General features: G+C 47.2%; 2 protein-coding genes and 1 long non-coding RNA gene across 3 annotated transcripts; 1 reads left to right on the forward strand and 2 right to left on the reverse strand.

The window, feature by feature from the left end:
* The first annotated feature begins 883 nt into the window (after window positions 1-883).
* Window positions 884-4,644, forward strand: LOC135978382 (uncharacterized). Its single transcript, XR_010595787.1, has 2 exons — window positions 884-1,022; window positions 1,874-4,644. It is a non-coding gene; the product is annotated as an uncharacterized LOC135978382 (long non-coding RNA).
* Window positions 4,645-14,750: 10,106 nt separating this feature from the next.
* On the reverse strand, window positions 14,751-20,144 carry LOC135978384 (maestro heat-like repeat-containing protein family member 7). Its single transcript, XM_065579337.1, has 6 exons — window positions 19,715-20,144; window positions 17,312-17,476; window positions 16,572-16,727; window positions 16,050-16,172; window positions 15,321-15,420; window positions 14,751-14,907 (listed from the first exon to the last, which is right to left on the reverse strand). Exons 2-6 carry the CDS (start codon window positions 17,423-17,425, stop codon window positions 14,837-14,839), a joined length of 564 nt encoding a protein of 187 aa, XP_065435409.1. The 5' UTR covers window positions 17,426-17,476; window positions 19,715-20,144; the 3' UTR covers window positions 14,751-14,836.
* A 777-nt stretch (window positions 20,145-20,921) lies between these two features.
* LOC135978385 (maestro heat-like repeat-containing protein family member 7) lies at window positions 20,922-22,116 on the reverse strand. The gene is made up of 3 exons (XM_065579338.1): window positions 21,953-22,116; window positions 21,255-21,392; window positions 20,922-21,085 (listed from the first exon to the last, which is right to left on the reverse strand). The coding sequence occupies exons 1-3, from the start codon at window positions 22,105-22,107 to the stop codon at window positions 20,950-20,952; spliced, it is 429 nt and encodes a 142-aa protein (XP_065435410.1). The 5' UTR covers window positions 22,108-22,116; the 3' UTR covers window positions 20,922-20,949.
* Between the last annotated feature and the right edge of the window lie 447 nt (window positions 22,117-22,563).

The raw sequence follows: 22,563 nt of genomic DNA on the forward strand, positions 1-22,563 counted from the left end.
CTCCGGTTAATGAATTTCTGTCTTATACATTTAGGTGTTAGGTGTGTGGATGGAACTGAGCCTCTCATTTGTAATTCCTCAGAGTGGAAGCCATCGCGTGCAATGAAGCTCTGAGGTTGAATTGGGATCCTTCTGTCCCGTCCCCTGTAGCGGTCAGTATTAGTAGAAATTCCTGTAATAGGATCCTATTAGGCCATAATTCCCTCTGTTCTCTGTGTAATTCTCTGTTAGAGTATCAGCAGGCAGATGGGTGGGTCTCTGGTAAAACCCTCTAAGGATAGCCCTTTGAATTATATGTTAAATAAATGGCTTTTACCCAGTGTTCAGGAAAGAATAAAGATTTGAATTTGTTTTTGGGTAACAAAATAGCAGATAAAAGATCTGGTAAAAAGAGAGAGAAGGACAGTGCCCCTGGCTCTGTGTGGTCGAGCTGTCACTTTACTAGGGGTGCATGGAGATTTTGTAAGCACAAAAGAAACAGTTACACCTTGTGTAGAAATTGATGTGGCTAGTGTTGTGGAAATTGAATTGTGGATAGGATGTGCATTTTCCCCAGAACATGTGCAGTGTATATTGTAGCAGAGGTAAAAGAAATGCAAACCTACCAATATAGGTTGTGTTGTCTCTTTTCAGATCACTGGGTGTTTGAAAGCAGGAGTTAGAAGTAAAAGGCAATCAAAAGTCTGGGAAAGTTAATTGTGTCCCTTTTTACATAAGAATTTTTAAGCTGTGGATAGCTTTGAATCTGGAAGCAAGCCAGAAAGCATCTGTATTAATGCAATTTTCTAACTAATAAGGTAGAAGCCACTGAAACCTGGGCTGCCTATGAAACAAATACAAGGAAATATGGGGTAATTCCTCTGTTTTGTCTAAAATCAACAAGAGTATGTGTGTATATAAAGGAAATATTTTAAGCAATGACTGACTACCCAGAAGGGGTAGACCTCTGTTCTTTTGTCTTTCAGATCATCAGAGAAAATGGATGCCAGCTGAACAGCATTCAATGTACCATGCATTTACTGGTACAATAGGAATTATTTTTGTGTTCTTTGTCCTGTCTTGTGGTGTTTGTCTTGTGGCCAAAATTGTTGGGTTTAATATTTTCATAAGACAGTCTAGTTCAAAATTAAATAGAAGGGTTAAATCAAAAAAGCAGATACTTGTTTTATTCAACTTGGAATACAAAAAGTGTTTGGATAAATCAGGAAAATGTGATATACTAAAGTCTAATACAGTTGCTTAAGTAAGAAAAAGAAACTTCATTGGCCAGATTTTTTTTAATTGAAAAAAATTGTTGTTAAAATTTGCATACCAACAGTCTTTGGAAGCAAGGACATGGAAGGTTAACCCACTCCCCATATTGCCCATGGGATCCTTCTGGCTACTTCAGATTTCTAGCCAGAGGGCTGGGGAGGGAGGAAAGCTATTGGACACCTGAGGTTGTACCAAGTGGACTCCTCAAAAGTGGGTGTGCTTGTCCTGGTTTGTTGCTCCAAAGCTCTGTAATAAAGTTATTTTACTGGAAGGGTGTACATGGCATACATTGAATAATAAGACTAATGTACTGTATAATGGCAATGTGTATGTGTTCATTGTTGGGAAAAGGTGTATGAGTGAAAAGTGGAAGTTTCCTTTGTAGGTTAAAAGAAGCCAAGAAGGGGAGAAGGAAAAAGAACAGAACGAGTTAACTGAGGAAAAATAGCTAGCAAGCTCAGTCCAAAGATAAGATGCTGGCACCATCCAAGGACACTGCCCACAGCTAAGACTTGGCTGATAGCCAAGAAAAGGGGGGCCTGAATGTGCCCAAGCAACTATGAGATCTGCAAAACACTGCCAGGCATTAATGAAATGTGTTAGGTTTCTTTTCTCACAGATAAAAGAAGTGCTACCCAAAGACCCTAGCAGCCCTGCCATTCATTGAAACAAGGAGACTGAGTCTACGTAAAGTCCATCAACGAAAGACTGCTTTGGCTCCACACTGGAAAGGCCCTTTCCAAGTCCTGTTAACCACCACCACCACCACTGTGAAGTGCCAAGGACTACCTGCCTAGACCCATGCTTCTCACTGTAAAAAGACCCCTCCACCTCGGGAGGACTCTCCGACTGATGATAAGCCTATTTCTCCTTCTAGCTCTGCTGTGTCTTCTGGACAGCAGGAAAAAGAAAGAAAGAAAGAAAAAAGACAAGGTGAAGTGCTAGTAACCTCTCCCTTGTCCACTGACAGACCTACTGTGCCTCTGGATTTTTCTAGAAGAAGCAAAACCATTACAGGGTGATGTGCTAGTAACCTCTCCCCTGTATGATGCTAAACCACACTGTTTCAGGAAAAGAGAAGAAGGAACACTTGCTTAATTGAAACCACAAAGTCCAGGGATTCCTGACTACAAGAGACATTAAGAACTGACCCTGGTGAAGAAACAAAGAATTATACACTGGCAGGAAGAAACTTGTGAAACCCATGCTTGGGAACGTGGTATTGATTGGATTTTGGGGTTTATTCTACAGGCTGCGCCCTGTGTTTTGGATAAGTCCTTCAGCATGTATTGCCCTCCCTAATTGGATTTTAAATAAGTACCAAAGGCACCTTGTTGCCATTGCCCCTGCCATCTCCTCCATTACACTATTACCCCTGTAACACATCCAAATACAGACAATGCCATATATTTGATAAAAACCAATGACTAAGGCCTTCACACTTTAGTGATTTATTTAAATATTGTTTGAAAAAATATATTTTTAAGGTTCAGGATATCCCATATAAGCGAACAATTGAATGGATCAGTGGAGATAAAAGTATATGATATCACTACCAGTGAACCCCAAGAATTTATAATTGCTCACAGGGGGCTGCCATTAGATTAGCACAACAGAGGGCTTGGGTTATTTCCTCTAGAAAGAAGAGAGACTTGACCGGATCCCTTTGGGATGGGGCCAATAATGCAGCAGCAGTTTGGAATATTTTTAAGAACCAAGAACATGATGAGAAATTGGGGCAACTAGAGAAGGCCATTGGCCTTGTTTCTGGAGCACAACTAACCCAGGTACAGGCTGGAGTTGATGAGTTACATGTTATTTCCGCCCTTAGTTCAATGACCCAGAAGTTGCTGACAGAGATGGTATTGAATATCACTGAGGCTGGGAAGGCATTGCAGTGGGATCTAGCATGCTCAGAGATTCAGGATTTCTTGAATGACCAGCTAATGGCCATTTGGAATGATCTAGAGCATCAGGCTTGGCCCACTGCCCTTACAGACACATCAGGAGTACCATCTGATCTGTGGCCATGGAGACATACTTGGAAACTTTCTGGGTGGAAGTGCAGACATTCTCAGTGCTCCTTCCAAGTATATGGACCGGTTCAGGGGGTGTGGGCTCCCACATACCGAATCCTGCCGGGTCCATGGGGAGGATGCATGTGGGATTGGGTAATTCACCGAGACATCTGGGAAATTAGACCTCCTGGTATGCCCAATCGATTTTTAGTCAGTGCTCCTGGGATTACATCTGACATTTGGATGGGGTTAGGGAGTCAATGGACATTTTGGCCGTTACAACCCCCACAGCTTCAGTGTATCCGTAAACTGAAGCCAGGAGAAGTTGTTACTCTTCATGACTACGTTTGCTGGGAGGGTAGGGGACAAGGAACTACCCTGACAGGACACTTATTTTTTTAAGCTAATGATAGCTGTGTGTATGTTAAAGCCACCACATTGCAAGACATACATTTTAATCTCATTACCACTGCAGGCAATCATATTATTTACTGGCCTGCAGATAGAATTTTGCAAGTAGTCCTTAGGTTCCAGATACCCTTTAATTGGACTAGTTTAGTACCTGATCGATTTCAAAATTTGCTTTCACTGTTACCAGAGGTTCAGAAAATCTCTGAAGTACAAGGGCAAATTCACATGCTTCAAAATATGTATCAAGTTAAAAAGTATGCCTTTCAGACAGCTTATAGAGTATCCACCTTATGTACTAAGTATGATGTATTGTGTTATATGACTAAGATTGTACAACAACCCCATCATATTATCGCTATGGGAATGTTATTGCTTGTGTTGTGCAGGAGTATGTTATTGTTGTTGTAAAGGACGTAATAATAGTAATACCTTTCACGTCCATGCTCATCATGCATTGTCATTACATCCAATCAAAACCCCTAAGGTTGAAGCATCTGATGTAGAATCTGAATTCCGAGATTTAATGCAAATAGAGATTTGAAAATGTTTGTTGTACTAGTAGTACAAAAGGGGGGGTTGTGGAAGCAGAGAAAGAACTGACAGGAAGGGGATGCAATGCATGACAGTTAGTTAGCAAGAGTTAGGCTAACTGTAACCCTAATAACGCGAGATTTGTAGAAGCGAGGAATGTGTGAGGCAAGTGGGAAAGAACTGTGTGAGAAGTTGCTGCGACCTTGTGTAGATAATATGGAATGTAGACTAAGAGTCTACATTAGTGAGCAAAACAAGATATCAGAATGACCTATGTATAAACAAAATGCAACTGTTGCTCATTATTGTCTGTAACAAAAGGTATAAATGCTTGCTGTAATTGTTTATCTGTTGAGAGACCTGCTTAGCTCTCTCCCTCTGCGCAATTGTGAGAGTTAATAAAGCATCTGACTTGCTATACCTAAACAAATAGTGAGAACTCTGTTTTTCTCCGACAGAGGTGTGCGGGGGGTGCTGGGCTGTGAGGGTGTGGAGGGCGCTGGGCAGTGGGGGGAGGTTTGTGTGTTTTGGGGTGCTAGGCAGTGGGGGCCTGTTGGGGGGTGCTGGGCAGTGAGGGAGATCTCATAGACTCATAGACTCTAAGGTCAGAAGGGACCATTATGATCATCTAGTCTGACCTCCCGCATGATGCGGGCCACAAAACCTGACCCACCCACTCCTGGAAGAATTCTCTCCCTTGACTTAGCTGTTGAACTCCCCAAATCATTATTTAAAGACTTCAAGTCGCTGAGAATCCTCCAGCAAGCGACCCCTGCCCCATGCTGCGGAGGAAGGTGAAAAACTTCCAGGGCCTCTACCAATCTACCCTGGAGGAAAATTCCTTCCTGACCCCAAATATGGCGATCAGCTGAACCCCGACCATGCGGGCAAGATTCTCTAGCCAGTCCTCCTGGAAAAGTTCTCTGTAGTAACTTTTAATATCCCATCATTGACCATTGTTATGGACCTATTGACTAAAATCACTGTATCCCATCAAACCATCCCCTCCATAAACTTATCAAGCTTAATCTTAAAGCCAGAGAGGTCTTTCGCCCCCACTGTTTCCCTTGGAAGGCTGTTCCAAAACTTCACCCCTCTGATGGTTAGAAACCGTCGTCTAATTTCAAGCCTAAACTTCCCGACGGCCAGTTTATATCCATTCGTTCTAGTGTCCACATTAGTACTGAGCTGAAATAATTCCTCTCCCTCCCTGGTATTTATGCCTCTGATATATTTAAAGAGAGCAATCATATCCCCCCTCAGCCTTCTTTTGGTTAAGGTAAACAAACCGAGCTCCTCGAGTCTCCTTTCATACGACAGATTTTCCATTCCTCGGATCATCCTAGTGGCCCTTCTTTGTACCCGTTCCAGTTTGATTTCATCCTTTTTAAACATGGGAGACCAGAACTGCACACAGTACTCCAAATGAGGTCTCACCAGTGCCTTGTATAACGAAACCAGCACCTCCTTATCCCAACTAGAAATACCTCGCCTAATGCATCCCAAGACAGCATTAGCTTTTTTCATGGCCACGTCACATTGCCGACTCATAATCATACTGCGATCAACCAGGACTCCGAGGTCCTTCTCCTCTTCCGTTACATCCAACTGATGCGTCCCCAGCTTATAACTAAAATTCTTGTTAGTTATCCCTAAATGCATAACCTTACACTTCTCACTATTAAATTTCATCTTATTACTATTACTCCAGTTTACAAGGTCATCCAAATCTCCCTGCAGGATATTCCGATCCTTCTCCGAATTGGCAATACCTCCCAACTTTGTGTCATCCACAAACTTTATCAGCCCACTCCTACATTTGGTTCCGAGGTCAGTAATGAATAGATTAAATAAAATTGGACCCAAAACCGAACCTTGAGGAACTCCACTGGTAACCTCCCTCCAACCTGACAGTTCACCTTTTAGTACGACCCGCTGCAGTCTCCCCTTTAACCAGTTCCTTATCCACCTCTGGATTTTCATATCGATCCCCATCTTTTCCAATTTAACCAATAATTCCTCATGCGGTACCGTATCAAACGCTTTACTGAAATCGAGGTATATTAGATCCACCGCATTTCCTTTATCTAAAAAATCTGTTACTTTCTCAAAGAAGGAGATCAGGTTGGTTTGGCACGATCTACCTTTCGGAAAACCGTGTTGTAATTTGTCCCAATTGGCATTGACCTCAAGGTCCTTAACTACTTTCTCCTTCAAAATTTTTTCCAAGACCTTGCATATTACAGATGTTAGACTAACAGGCCTGTAGTTATCCGGGTCACTTTTTTTCCCCTTCTTGAAAATAGGAACCACATTAGCTATTCTCCAGTCAAACGGTACCATCCCCGAGTGTATGGATTCATTAAAAATTATCGCTAACGGGCTTGCAATTTCCCGCTTCAGTTCTTTTAATATTCTCGGATGAAGATCATCCGGTCCGCCCGATTTAGTCCCGTTAAGCTGTTCGAGTTTGGCTTCTACCTCGGATACGGTAATGTCAATCCCCACTCCTTTATTCCCATCCGTCTCGCTTCTACTATTCCTCAGCCTTTCATTAGCGTCATTAAATACCGATGCAAAATATTCATTTAGATATTGTGCCATGCCTAGATTATCCTTAATCTCCACTCCATCTACAGTCTTAAGCGGTTCCACTTCTTCTTTCTTTGTTTTCTTCCTATTTATATGGCTATAAAAGCTCTTACTATTGGTTTTAATTCCCCTCGCAAGGTCCAACTCTACTCGGCTTTTTGCTTTTCTCACTCCATCTCTACATGCTCTGACCTCAATAAGGTAGGTTTCTTTGCTGATCCTCCCCTTTTCCACTCCCTGTACGCTTCCTGTTTTTTCTTAATGACCCCTCTGAGATGCTTGCTCATCCAGCTCGGTCTAAACCTCCTGCCTATGAACCGTTTTCCCTTTCTTGGGATACATGCCTCTGACAGCTCCTGCAACTTCAACTTGAAATAATCCCAGGCCCCTTCCACCTTTAGATCCCTAAATATGTTAGTCCAATCCACTTCCCTAACCAGTCTCCTTAATTTATTAAAGTTAGCCCTTTTGAAATCGTAAACCTTAGTCTCCGATTTAATTCTGTTAATCTTTCCATTTAGTTCAAACTGAATTAGCTCATGATCACTTGAGCCAAGGTTATCCCCTACAACCATTTCCTCAACGAGGTCCTCACTACTCACCAGCACCAAATCTAAAATGGCATCCCCCCTCGTCGGTTCAGCAACTACTTGATGAAGGAATTCATCAGCTATTATGTCTAGGAAAATCTGAGCCCTATTATTGTTACTAGCATTTGTTCCCCAATCTATATCTGGGAAGTTAAAGTCTCCCATGATTACACAGTTCCTATTAGTATTTACTTCCCTAAAAACGTTAATAAGTTCTCTGTCCATATCCAGGCTAGATCCCGGCGGTCTATAGCACACCCCAAGCACTATCCCAGGGGAGGCTCTAGTAGTTCTTTTACCCAATGTGAGTAATGCCCAGACAGACTCCGTCTTATCCATTCCATTGCTTATTATTTCTTTACAGTTTACCTCATTATTGACATACAATGCTACTCCCCCACCTTTACCTTTGATCCGGTCTTTCCTAAACAGCACATACCCTTCCATACCTGTACTCCAGTCATGACTACTGTTCCACCACGTTTCAGTTATTCCTACGATATCCGGTTTCATTTCTCGGACCAGGAGCTCCTCCAAAATTCCTCCATTTTGTTACCTAGGCTTCTCGCATTGGTGTATAAACATCTTAATTTATGCCTTTTGGCCTCTCTCACATTCGTTCTCCCATTTGATATGGACACCGTACTGCTAGTATGACCCACTAGTCTGGTATCCACCCCCCCTCCTTATGTCCAATCTCTTCCCCCTGGCTGTATCTGTTCTTATCTCATTGTCCTCCCTCTCAATGTTATAATCTGGTGTGGAGATTAACTGGACATCTCCCAACCGTCTCCCCCAAATTCCTAGTTTAAAGCTCTTTTGATGAGATGAGCCAGTCTCCCTCCCAGATGTCTATTTCCTTCCCTACTCAGGTGAAGTCTGTCCCGTGAGAACAGTTTTCTGTCCCCAAAAGCCTCCCAGTGGCCATACATCCCAAAGCCCTCTTTATAGCACCACTCCCTTCGCCAACTATTTGTCATCACAATCCTTTCACCCTTTTACTGCCCTTCTCTAGGAACAGGCAGAATCCCACTGAAGATGATCTGAGCCTCGAATTCCTTAAGTGTCTTCCCCAGCCTGGCATAATCTCCCTTGATTCTCTCTAGCGAGAACCTAGCCGTATCATTTGTTCCTACGTGAAGGATGATCAAGGGGTTCTTACCTGCTCCTTTTAGGATCCTTTTCAGCCACAAGTCCACATCCCGTATCTTAGAGCCCGGGAGACAGCACACCCTTCTGTTCTCTGGGTCCGCCCTGGTTACAGGCCTGTCCAACCTCCTCAGTAAGGAGTCCCCAATCACATGCACTTGCCTTTGCCTGGTGGCAGTGCGATCTACTAATCTATCCCCTGTTCCCTCTAGTTGCAACCCCTGTCCATTCCTATTTTCCCTTATAGTCCCCCTTACGTCATCCTGTATCCTCCCGGGGCCCAGAATTGGTGCTGTCTCCATCAACTCCTCCCCTCTTTCTATGGGACTAGCTGCTCATCTCTTTTTCCTCACCCTGCCCCCTTCAGTTACCACCTGCTGCACCCCTTCCTCGTTCTCCAAACACCCAAACCTGTTCCTGAGCTCTATTTCTCCTTCACTGGCCCTCCTTTTCCTTTGCCTGCTTCTCACAGTCACATGCTTCCACTGCCCTTGTTCTCCCCCCGGCATTCCCCCCTCACAGGTCTTAGCCCCTGCTACCACCTGTGCCCCTGAGCATTCCCCTTCAGCCCCCACTTGCCTTTGCTCCATCAGGTGCTCGAACCCCCTTCTAAACTCTATCAAGGTATCTACCTGCATCTCCAAGCCTTGGATCTTTTCTTCCAGCAGTTCTATTAGGCGGCATTTCATGCACACATACCTCTGTTCAGGTACCGCTGCTAGGACCATGTACATACCGCAGCTGCCGCATGCAATCATCTGCATTGTGTCACCTGCGGCTTGGCTCATGGCTGCTGTTGCCTGGGCCCACCTGCTCAGCTGTGCCCTCTGCACCTGGGGAAACACAGCACACAGGGCACCATGCCCTCTTGCCTCCCCTTCCACCTCCTCCAATGGAACTCCCACTCAAACTCCCGTTAGCAGCCCTGTTCGCTGCCTCCTGTGCCGCTGCTCGCAGCTGTTGCCGCTGCCTGACTGGGTGGCCGCTTTTATAGGCCCTCTCCTCAGCCAAGCTCCGCATCCAAACAAGGCTCAGCTGCCCGCCCAGCACGCTGCCCCTACAGGCCTCTACACATACAAGCAATACAAAGACAGACGCAAATACAGGTACCTTCTCCTCCAATGGAACTCCCACTCAAAGATCTGTGTGTGTCAGGGCACTGCGGGTCTGTGTGGGGCATTGCTTAGTTGTGGTGGTGGGGCTGTGGGGAAGGGCACTGGGAGGGAGGGAAAACCCATATAAATTGACACAAATTGCAAATTAAAACTTTTTAAATGTATAAGCATTTTACTCACTTGGGCGCATTTGCCTCATGGCACACAAATTTGAACTCTGCTTCAAAAATTTGCACAGAAGAAATTTTTCTTTTACCTTAATTATACTATCTTAGGAGCCCGCTATAACATAGTACCAAGGTTCAATACAAAGTCATATAAAAGTTATACAAAAATGCATAATGCAGAGAGTTATCTACAACTGCATTGATTGACTGCTGTGTGCAGTAATATAGTGACCCCTGGACCTACAGGCTTCCACACACCGTCAGTGCCTTGTTAGTGTGCCATGCGCCGTGAGATATCTCTTCTCTTTGTGTGTGACTGTGAGTGTTTCCCTTGTGTGTGAATTTATTCAACAAAATCTTGAGCTTCATAATGGATACCATGAGTGAAAAGAAAAAGAGAAAAACAGAATCAGAGCACAGAGTTTTCAACATTGAATGGACGAATAAATACTTATGTACTATTTCCAAAGACAAAATACTGTGCCTCGTGTGTCGCGAAACGTTAGTCGTTCTGAAAGAATACAATGTTCGGTGGCACTTTGAAACTAAGCAACTCAATCTCGCCAAATTGAGCCCAAATGAAAAAATAATTAAAGCAGCCAGTTTAGCGAAAAACCTTAGTAGAGAACAGCAAATTTTCAAGAAAGTGAGCACTGAGAACGATACAGTTACTAAAGTAAGCTTTAAAACAGGCCTGCACAATTCGTAAAGCGGCGAGGGCCATATTACTCCAAAGAAAACAGCTGAGGGCCAAAACCCCCCGGCCCCGCAGAACCCCCCCCCCCCCAGCGTCACCCAGCCCCGCGGAAACAAACCCTCCTTCCCCAGCACCGCCCCGCCGAAACAGCTAAGGTTTGGGGGGGAGGGGTGTGTGATACTTTATTAAGAATTTTTCAATTAAATCAAACAATTTTTAAAATTATTTTAATATTTTTATTAATCATGGAAAAATGAAAAACATCTGTTCCGTTGAAAGAAAACATTTGTACTTTTCATAATTACCTTGCAAATTTATTGAGAAATATTACATCTCTTTTTGGCAACAAGCTTGTCGCATTCGGGGGTCATATTTGAAGTGGATATTTTCATAATGTCTTCCAAATGGTCGTCAGTCAGAGAAGAATGTTGCTTGTTTTTATTCATGTTCATGATGGAAAATGTTTGTTCACATATGTAAGTGCGTCCAAAAATGCTGAATGTTTTCAGTGCAACTTCATTGTCCAGACTTTTGTAGAAGTGCCGCAAGCTGCTTTCTCTGTGCTTATTTCGGTAAACTGCCGAACACTGAAGTTCAATAACCTCCAACTGCAAATCTAGTGGCACTTCCTCTGGATCCACAGAAAAGGGATCTTCAATCAGCTTCAATTGGACGTCTTCTTCTTTAGACAAAGTAAGTCTTCTGTCAAATTCTTCAATCAAAAGAATGATGTGCTTTGCATATTTTTCTCCTAACTCGGCGTGTTTGTGCTGAGGGATACGCTGTGCACAAGTGGGAAAGTGACACATTTCACCTTTTGACAGCTGACTTCTGAAAAGTTTCAATTTCATTTTGAAAGCTTTCACTGCTGCACACATTTGAAAGATAAGTTGATTTTTTCCCTGAAGTTGAATGTTGAGATCATTCAGGTGTGCTGTAATATCACAAAAGAAACATTGGGACTGCGCCACTCAGAGTGGGCAAAGCTGGAGGCTTTCCACATAAAATGCCAACGTTGTATATTGGGCATAGAGTGGAATGACTTCATTTGCAAAGCAGATGTTTATGGTCGCTCCGGTCTACAGACTACTGGGGCCATTGTCCGCAGACGCCGTTCTGAGTGGCTCGTAACATCCGAGAGACAATTCCACCAATCAAGGGGTGCAGGCAGCCCAAAGGCAGGCCCCCTATTACATGGGTGCCTCAAGTTTATTCCGACGTTGGGCTCTCGGCCCGTCAAGCACAGGAACGGATCAATGGTGAACAACTGCTACGGCCGACCGTTCGGCTAAGCGTTGAAGAAGAAGTATGGATTTAGGTATCTAACTTTTGACATCCATGTTTGAAAGTGTTGGCCCAAGTGTCTAAAGAAAAGTGAGATTATATAATGTCAATGGATGGAGAGATGAAGGGTTTTATTTAACTGTCCAAGGGGAACTAGAGGCCTGGATCATACGAACAGCCATATTGGATCAGACCAGTGGTCCATCTAGCCCAGCATTCCATCTTCTGACAGTGGCCAGTGCCAGATGCTTCAGAAGGAATGAACAGAACAGGGCAATTTATCAAGTGATCCATCCCCATCATCCAGATTCCATCTCTTCCTACAAGGTCACAAAGACTGTATCAGAGATCGGAGGCTAATCAGAAGAAAGGGAAAAGGTCATTAATGCCGTGGCTGATGTAATGAACCAGCTCTCTTGCAACTCGTTCCATTATGGAAGGAAGACAGAGACGTGAGAGCAAATGCCCTTGGTTTTACACTAACAGTCTTGTCACCTTTTTGTTTAGCTGGAGCCAGTAGCCATCATTCTGCTCAGTACTGGGGTCACTTAAACTCATCCCCAGCTGCCTACATCTCATGGGGAACAATGCAGGTAATTACCACAGGATCATGCAGGCACTGGCTTCGGCGCTGGGGTGGTGGCTCAGCTGACCTCCTCCAGTCACCAACTTCTCTGTGGGAACTCAGGGCCCTCCTGAGACCCATCGGTGGCTTTGGGAAGGGTCCGGGCCACCCAAGAGATCTCTGTCAGGAGCATTTTCCCTTTCCTCCTGGCCAGTCAAGCAGCAGAACAGCTTAGTTAGCAAATTTTCAAGAAAGTGAGCACTGAGAACGATACAGTTACTAAAGTAAGCTTTAAAATTTCTAAGGAAATTGCTGCTGCTGGGAAATGCTTCACAGAAGGCGAGTTATTAAAAAAGTGTATGTTGATTGCTATATCTGAGTTATGTCCAGAAAAGAGGGGAATATTTGAGAATGTCAGTCTATCACGCATGACTGTACGGAGAAGAATAGCTGACATTTCTACCAATTTAAGTGATCAGTTAAAGCAGAGAGTCAGTGAATTCTGCTTTTACTCCCTAGCTATGGATGAAAGCACTGATTTAAAAGACACTGCCCAACTTCTTATTTTTATTGAGGTAGTGATAAAAACTTTGAAATTACTGAAGAACTTGCTGGCATGTGCTCCATGACGGGTCGCACAACCGGAAAAGAAATCTCCAGTGAAGTGATAAAGTGCATGAATGATAAGTCGGGATTAGATTTCACAAACTTGGTGGCCATTTGTACTGATGGTGCTCCAGCTATGTGCCAAAAAAATGTTGGAGCAGTTACTCTTCTTGAAGAATTTATCGGGAGAGAAATAACCAAACATCACTGCATTATACATCAGCAGGCAAAGTCTTAAAATTTGAGCATGTAATGTCAGTGGTAGTTTCCATTGTAAACTACATCCGTTCTAGAGGACTAAAACATAGGACATTTTGAGCCTTTCTTGAAGGGGTAGACACCGAGTGCAATGACTTAAACTACCATACAGAAATGAGGTGATTGAGTCGAGGAAGAGTGCTCCAGCGTTTCGTTGCTTTGAAAGAGGAGGTAGCAAAATTCCTAGAAAATGGGCCAATAAAATTCCTAGAGCTTGAAAATGAGTCCTGGAATCAAGATCTCTTTTTCTTTTGTGATATTACAGCACACCTGAATGATCTCAACATTCAACTTCAGGGAAAAAATCAACTTATCTTTCAAATGTGTGCAGCAGTGAAAGTTTTCAAAATGAAATTGAAACTCAGGGCCCTCCTGAGTCCCATCGGTGGCTTTGGGAAGGGTCCGGGCCACCCAAGAGATCTCTGTCAGGAGCATTTTCCCTCTCCTCCTGGCCAGTCAAGCAGCAGAACAGCTTCCTGAATCTAGCTCCTAGGGTCTGAGGTGACTGGTTTCTGCCACCATCCCGAACTTGCTGAATGGCCCGTGAGACACTGAGACGGACAGAGGAATCCGGATCTTGCTGCAGGCCACTGAGAGCTGAGGCAGAGAGAGGAAGCTCAGGTCAAAACACATATCGTATTAGCATGCCCTAGCACCTGCACCATGGGCCTCTGTATCTTCCACAGGGGCGGCTCTATGTTTTTTGCCACCCCAAGCACGGCAGTCAGGCGGCCTTTGGTGGCATGCTTATGGGCGGTCCGCTGGTCACGCGGATTCAGCGGCGTTTCTGTCGGTGATCTGCCGGTCCCGCGCCTTCAGCGTACCTGCCGCCGAATTGCCGCCGAAGCTGCGGGACCGGCGGTCCTCCCGCAGGCATGCCGCCGAAGGCTGCCTGACTGCCGCCCTCACGGCGACCGGCACGCCGCCCCCCGTGGCTTTCCGTCCCAGGTACGCACTTGCTGCACTGGTGCCTGGAGCCGCCCCTGAACTTCCACAGCAACTAACTCCTCCCAGATGCTCTGGACCTACCAGGGCTATCAGTGTCATCGCCATCTGATAACCGCTTAAGTCCTCAGGGACATCTGCCCTTGGCAGCACCATCTTCCACTGCATTCTGGGGCATCCACCTCCTTAGCACCATCTCCCTGACACATGCCAGGGCCTCTCACCCTGCCTGGCATTTACTTTCTCCTGGTAAAACCTTCTGGCACCTGGAGATGGAAGTGACGCCTGACATCAGAGAAAACAAAGCTGGGACTGATGTCCAGGCTCTCTCAACAGCTACCTCTGGCCACGTCTAAATTGAACTCAATGCAGCAGCATGGCGGGGGAGTTGCACTTTTTCCTAGACTGGTTCACAAGTGGGAGGGATAGCTCAGTGGTTTGAGCATTGGCCTGCTAAACCCAGGGTTGTGAGTTCAATCCTTGAGGGGGCCATTTAGGGACCTGGGGTTTAAAAAACAAACAAACACTATCTGGGGATTGGTCCTGCTTTGAGCAGGGGGTTGGATTAGATGATCTCCTGAGGTCCCTTCCAACCCTGATATTCTACAAGGAGCATGAGCTCTCCTTCCACATGCAAACACAGCCATGTGGCAACTACTTACACTGAAGTATCAGCTCCTTCTCTTGCCTGACCGTGGCGGGCTCCGAGCTTTGAACAGTGCAACCTGGAACGTACAATGGAAATGAATCTTGCAGGAGTTTTCACCTCCCCTGGGGCTACCTTTTAAAAAATGTCAGTCTTTCCAACAAGCAAAACAGCTTTCAAGTGGTCCCTGGGATAATCAGACAAGTCCACAAGCTCCAAGACAAAGAGGCTCATGTCTTGGAAGATACAGAGAGCCTGATTGCCAATGGCTATGGTATTGCTGCAGTCCCGCAGGGATTCCAGTCGGTGGAGCTAGAGGGTAGGGTTGTAATTTGCTCCAGGCCTTTTGATATAATCCCCAGCCCAACTGCCTCAAGGACAGGAAATCTAGACACTGGGATCCTAGGGGGTTAATTCTTGCTGCTAGTGCCCTCCAAGCAGAACACGGGACAACCTCTCAGATAGAAGTTGCTTAAGAAAAGTCGTGGTTACCGATAAAGATGGCTGCTGCCCGTCGTATTGGAGCCTGGGGGCTTTGGAGGTGATCCAGACATTGGAGCAAGATGTCAGATACGCTCTTGAGCTTCAGCACCTAGGAATAGAAACCAAAGAAGCTTCTCGTTGCTGGGGCCGCAGGGTGAGGAGAAGAGAGATTTCATCTCCAGGTAGCTGCTTGGCTTGGAGGGGTGGGAAGAATGCAGCTCCCATCTCCATGTATCCTGGGGGCGACCATCTACATGCCAGGGAGTCATTAAATGACCATTTCAAAGTATCACCAGACACATTGCTGGTGTCTGAGCTGCTGGCACTGCAGGGCTGGAGCCTGGCACTAGAGAACACTGAAGCCCGGTTGTATGGGCTTCATCTGGGGAGGACATTAGAGAGGGTGCAGAGCATAGGAAATACGGTGCAGAAGTGGCCAATGGGCTGGGGTAAGGTGAAAAATGGGGACATCCAGTTTCCTGCAGGATTCGGAAGGCATTTTTGCCATCAACTGATTCTTTATGTTGTGAGCTTTCACCTCCGTACTGAACTCCTGGCCAGGTCTGGCTGTTCAGATCTGACAGGCACTGGGAGGAGTGGGGGAGCTGGGTGCTTCTAAGAGGAAGCCAGAGTGCAGTATGCTAGTACTAGACATGCAATCAGAGCAGTGAGTGAGGGAACACGTTTCCGGTCCCACATCTAGAAGCAGCACTCACGAGAAGCCGATTGTTCACTTACAGAGTGCTGGCAGATCTTGTCCACCACCCGGGGATGGGTGTGCCAAGCCTTCTTGCTGTTAATCTGCTTAGGACAAGACCATCCCAGGAGCTGAAAACACCCAGCCAAGGCTTTCTGACACCTCTGCAACACAAGATGGGACAAGGAGAGTTTGCATCATGAGAAGAGCTGGAATCTGTGGTCACTCTGCAGTGAAAAGCCAGCTGAAATGATCAATGAGGGAAAGGAATGTGGGGGTCACATGGTATCCTGCTGACCCTTGGTGTCTCTTTGTTCCTATTAGTGGAGGCTCCTGGAGTTTGATCTTCATGGTGGCTGCAGTTCAGTGACTTAGGAAGTGGCTGCTGGGAGCCATAAAACATCTCCACTTGTGTGTCCATTGAAGGCCAGGGAACTTGCTTGGGTAAGCGGGTAGGGCTGAGATTTTTCACTTTTGGGAGGCGGCTCTGGAGACAGACCTAGCAGGAGAGCTGGAGCAGTCAGGGCCTGCTGCACCAGGGAGCATATGGCAACGGGACTCACCTTGCCCACGTCAGGGTCCTCGTCCTGTAAGTGAAGGAGCAGTGGGACCAGGCTGCGGGTCACTTCCTCCTGCAGCAGGGGCTTCTGCCTCCTCTTCACTGTGTTAAGCAACTCTGTAAAGAGCATGATGGCAGCAGAGCGCACCTGGGGTCTCACCTGTGATGGACACACAACCATGAGGGGATCTCACCGAGGGAGCTTCACACTCTCCTTACACGGTGAGCTCGGCACAATGCAAACCACAGATAGGGGCCAGTCTGACTAATAACTCCATGGTCTGCCCACCAAGAGGGCACCCATTTGCAGAAAGGTTTGGGTGGAGGGGCAGACAACACAGGTTAGGACAGTGGTTCCTAAATTTCCCTGGAGGCCTCCTGTAAGTGCTGCTCCATCCACAGTGAAGGGCTCTTTGGAGGGTTTCTTTAATGGGTTCAACACTTTCATAGTTTCATAGCATTTAAGGGTCATTCATTCATCTAGACTCCAAAGCACAGGACATTACATTTCACCCCATGACCACTACATTGAGCATGTTAACTTGAGTTAGATTAAAGCATATCAGTCCTCAGGAGACCAAACGGTTGCATGCCACACACAGAACACGAGAGACCAAGGTGTCACCAATGCCTGAGGCCCAGGCAATGGCTCGGAACTGATCAGGTCAGATATGCCACCACTACGACTCCAGAGTCACAACACTGCCTGGCTGGGGATGGGCAGGTCAAGAGCCCCTGACTTACAGCATCGAGTAAGGGGATTAGCTTCCTGGCCACGCTGGTGAGCTCACTCCCATCCAGGCTCTGCAGAAGGTTCTGAACAGCTGAGATGGCCTCCAGAATACTCCCATCGTCCATCTCATCCGAGCCCCAAAGGATGGCAGGCAGCAGGGCCTTGACTTGTTCCACCTACACACACACACATGGGGGGGCTCATCAGATCTCCCAGCCCTCCAGTGAGTACACGCCACAGTGCCAGGGCTGTGTTTATTCTACCCCATGGCACCAAGTCAGAGAGAAGCTCCGTCTCCACAGTTGGAGGCGTGGTGCTTTAGAATCGATGGGGATGCCTGACGAGGCAATCAGTGAATCCTAACCCCGTCCCGGGTCGTTCTGGTGTAGGGTGGGCAAAGTTGTGGTTTGCTTCGGGGCTTTTCTCTCTTTTCTACGTGCTATTAATTATTATTATAGCAGATGCTGGCAGCAATCTCCATAGTTAAGGCTGGTACACAGTTTCCATTTTAGTTGCTCCTTTTGATACGCTCCTAAAAACATTCCCTTTTTGGATGGAAATGTTCCATGCTGTCTCCCCAGTCAATTGTGATTTTTTCCTGGGGTGATTGTGTCTCTGAGCTGTAGGACAGTTTTTCCACTTACAAACAAACAAACGAAAACTTCTAGCCACCTTCTTTTCCCATGCAGACAATCCCCCAAATGGTGAAACTTGGGGAAAAAATCAAACCTGGCCCATGGGGTGTCCTAGGTGAGAGCTGAACCCTCTGCAAAGTTTGAGAAACTTGGACCTGATAGTGCAAGGCATTGAAATATCATTTGGGGGCAGGGTCACAAACACTCTTTAAGAGAGTGCTCTGCCTCTCTCAGGGCCAGAGACTTTGGGGCCAGCCAGCTCCATGCATTAATCAGATGCAGCGGAGGAGGAGAGAACTATTTTGGGCTGTCAGGAAGGAAGGGGAAGCAGGAGCAGGGGGGAGTGGCTCCTAGAGTACCCTGGGAGGGAAGGCAGGGGGAATCTGATGAGGGAAAAGGGCCTCCAGGGAGGAAGCCTTGGGAAGCAGTCCTCCCCCAAGAGAACAAAGAACTCCGCAGAGCCTGGGGGCAAAAAGCTTGCAGAAGGGGTGCCCAGGAAGGGGGCCAAAGTTAAGTTTTCTTATGTTTACTAAGGACAGGGTGGAACCTTTGTTGAGTGAGCTCAGAAGAGGAGATGTGGTAATGGCAGAAGATCCTGTTTCTGATTTTTAGTCCATTGGACACTGTCAGGTTTGATTCTGAGGGTTTTATCTTTGGCCTTCAAAGGCTTGTTTGTCTTAATAAATGAGCCTGAATAAGGGTGTTATTGAACGAGGTATTTGTGAAGTCAAGCCGAGGAGGGGAAAACTGAGGCAGTGCTGCAATGTTGGGTCTTGCCACTGGAGGGGGCTATGAGACAGGGCCCTGTGTGCTCGCTAAGGTCTTTAGACCAATCAAGGTCTTCCTTTGTGACAGCACCAGGAATGGTCTCTCCAAGAAGGAACAGGAATGCTGCTGGGGTAATTTGCATGGGGGAGAATTAGGGTTACCATATCTGAACTTTCAAAGAGAGGACACTCCATTGGGGGGGTAGCCCTGCCCCCTAGCCACTCCCTCCCACTTCCCGCCCCCTGACAGCCCCCCCAGAACCCCCAACCCATCTAACCCCCCCCCGCTCCCTGTCCCCTGACTGCCCCCCTTCTCCAACTCCCTGGCCCCCTTACCGTGCCACTCAGCTTAGAGCAGGTGTCTGGCTCCACGCCCCAAGGAGCGCCCCGCCCGAGCGCTGCCGAGCGGCGTGCTGTGGCTGTGGAGGAGGGGGGGAAGCGGGGGAGGGTCTCTGGCCGCCGCTGCCAGCCCTGCCGCCGCGTTCCCTCACAGGCGCACAGCCCCGCCCCCCAGCGCTGCCAGGCGGCGTGCTAAGGCTGCAAGGGATGCGGGGGGGGGGGGGGGGGCAGGGAAGGGGCTTTGGCTGCCGAAGCCCCAATGCGAGCAGCGCTCGGACGCCCTGTCAGCCGCTTTTCGGTCGATAAATAGCCGACTGGGGGGAAATTCCGGACATTTTTAGATTTTTAGAAATCCCCCCCGGACGGCTATTTAAAGAGCGAAAAGCCGGACATGTCCGGGGAAACCCGGACGTGTGGTAGCCCTAGGAGAATGATAACGTCCACCTGAAATCCAAGCAGTAAAATCCCATCTAAAATACTCTCCGAGGAAAGATCTGCATTGAGAGGCCGTTGTGATCCCCGTTCCTGCTGGGGAAATGGAGGCACCGAGAGGGTCAGCAAGCCAGCAGCAGAGGTGGGCTCAGAACACTGTGCCTCACTGCCTGCCCAGAACTCAGTCCACTGGGTCACAGCCACCTCGTCGTTTTCCAGTTAACCAAGCCTGGGCTCTCACCTTCCCTGGTTGGGTTGCCAGGATGCCGAGTCCTCTTAGACCAAGTGAACGGAAAACTGGGCTGGGGTGTTTTGTCCACTCCTCGAGACGGTCCAAAGTGTCTGGATTCTTGGCCTCTTCGTAACGCAGAAGCTGAAAACAACACAGAGCGAATCAGCAGCAGGGTGCTTACTGGAAAACTTTGTGTGTCGGTTCTCTGGAGAGCATCATAACCTCCATGTTGTACTGTCCATTGCTATACATCAGCCCCACTTTGTGTGTGACACCCAGTCCTCCCACTGACTTCCTGGCCGTTAGCACTAGACTCAGCCATAGGCGCTGGCAGAGCTGCTCTACCCTCCAGGAGAACATGTAGGGCAACAAAATGTTCAGTGACCATTTGTATGGCGGACTCTTGTGCATCTGGGGGTTTGCCAAGAGCAGCCGAACCCCTCGTGGTGACCCTGTGAAGCAGAACAAGCCGCTCTGAGATAACGCGAAAGCTGGGACTGAGAAATCAAACCCCTGAGTTGAAATCCTGACCCCACTGAAGTCAGTGGAAGTTTTGCCTTTGATCTCAATGGGCCCAGGATTGGACTCCTGGTGAGGAGAGAATTAAACCCCATCCCTTAATGAGTTAGATGAGGAGACAATCCCTGAAAACTGTCAATAGGAACTAGCCAGACAGAACCCGTGGAAATGGGGAGGACAACCTAGCGATGGACTATAGAGCCACCTCATTCCTGGTGATGTGCCTCTAACTAACCCATCCAATAGAGAAGGTTAAAGATTGCTCGCCACATTCAGAGCTAATGATCCTGCATCTGGGGGAGCTTTTACCATGATCCTCTCTCCTCCATACCCACTCTCAATGCCCCTCTTTGCTTTTCCTTAGTGACTTCGCAGGGAGGAACCTTTCATGGACCTGCAGAAAGGCTGATGCCGACAGGAGACCCAGCTGCCCTTCGGGAGAGTCCAGGCTGATGCTGTTCTACAGAACCTTAGTTTCTTGGATATTCTCATCAGGCTCCTGATTACAACTTTGGAGCAACCAATGATCCCCTAAAGGATCCATCTCAGATTTTACACTGAGCGTGCTGGGACAGGACTGGGGGAGCTAGTCAGTGCTGCATGGACACCTGGCAATGTGGACATGACCAATAAAGCTCATCGTTTATGTAGCGCAATAATGAGTCTCAAAGGCTTGATTTAAGGAGTTGCTCACTAATCTAGGACACAAGACCCAATTGCTCTCATCAGCTAATGAAACTTACTTCTACAAAGAAGGCCATCATGGTCAGCCTGTGTTTCTTATCACCTCTGTCGAGGAGCGGGATCACTAGGTCCAGCAGCATCCTTGTGGTCTCAGGGCAAGCATAGTGCACCATGGCTCTGTGACACAAAGCAGAAATACCTTTGATAGTAAGGGAAGAAGCACGTTCTGCAACAAGGGGGTGAGGGGTCAGCTTGGGACCACATGGCAGCCCGAAGTGAGGAATGTTTCATTTTGGAATTGCCCCCACTAGCAGGACTGACTGCATGGAAAATGCTTGTGTATTACCTGGCCAGCAGGCTCACCCCATGGAGGTGATCTTGGGGGCTTTGTAGGAGGATCCAGCCTTGCTCCTTCTCCATAACAGTCAGCTCGGAACGGCAGCCAACACAGAGAAGCAGCATCTTTATAGCCTCCACTGCAGAGCTAGATTCAAACAACACACCAGCGTGACTGAGTGCCAGGAGCCCCCTCATGGTAGGTCTGTCAGGGAGTGACGGATTCACTTGTGTGTGGAAAGACACACCAATGGTTTAAATAGAGCTTAGGAAGGCACAGGTTCGTGACTGGGGTTCCTAGGCACTATAGTAATACAATTTAATAATATGAAGAAAGAGAAAGAGTTCTGAGCAAATCCTACAGACAATTGCACATCAGCACTAGGGCATGTCAATGTCACAGAACAGGAGAAGTTCCGCCCTTTAGTGTCGGACCCACATTCCTTTGACACACTGGCAAATTGGCTCCCACTAATTTCTCCCCATAGCTTCTGGGATAGTCTTTCTACTTCCTCTGCAGTGCATTGGTCGGTATGTCATTTACCACTGAGAGACACCCTTGCAACCTAAGCCCTGCCTGCTAACTCCCTCAGAATTAGAGAGTTATGGAAAACCTGCAGGGGCCACATGAGAGCTGGAGAAGAGAACTATGACTTCTCTATGACTGTCCATGTAATTAGACCGTTGACTTTCCAGTAGGCGCAGTACCTGGTGTGGAGGCTCTGCCGGCTGCTTTCCCTTCCAGAGACTTTATCCCCTGGTATGCTCTGTCCCAGGCTGAAATGGATTTCAACAAGAAGCGCCATTAGCAGCTGAGGATAGAGGCGGGTTGTGGCATCTCTGGACTTGCTCACCGAGATCATCTCATAGAGGGCGCATGTAGCCTGAAGAGGGAACAAGACAGACACAAGCTTACTTGGAAATCCTACTCCCTCCTGCGTCAGTTCTCAGGACTTCCTGCTTCTGTGCTATGAAACTCCCCTGATTCATGGAGAAACAAACCGAGTTAAACTGCCCTGAGCAGCAGGGCGGGGGAAGCCGGGCACTGGCAGGTTGAAGGCTTTGCCTTGTGGAGTCTGATGACACTAGGCTGCATTGCCACACAGGGGACCTAGCTTTGATTTCGGATCTCGCAGAGCTTCCTGACCTGCAGGGGCTGCAGAGACAGCATGCTTGGGGTGGGGGTAATGCCTCATGGGACTAAGAATGGGAGAGAATAAATTAATGAAGAGAAGAGTGGCTCTTTCATCAGCTTCCTCGGCATCTTTCTTCTCCCTCATTTGGACTTCCACCGTCATTCTTTCATGCTTGCATTGTTT

This window comes from Chrysemys picta, unplaced genomic scaffold (assembly GCF_011386835.1).
Source record: "Chrysemys picta bellii isolate R12L10 unplaced genomic scaffold, ASM1138683v2 scaf235, whole genome shotgun sequence".
In the NCBI taxonomy this organism is placed as follows: domain Eukaryota; kingdom Metazoa; phylum Chordata; order Testudines; family Emydidae; genus Chrysemys; species Chrysemys picta.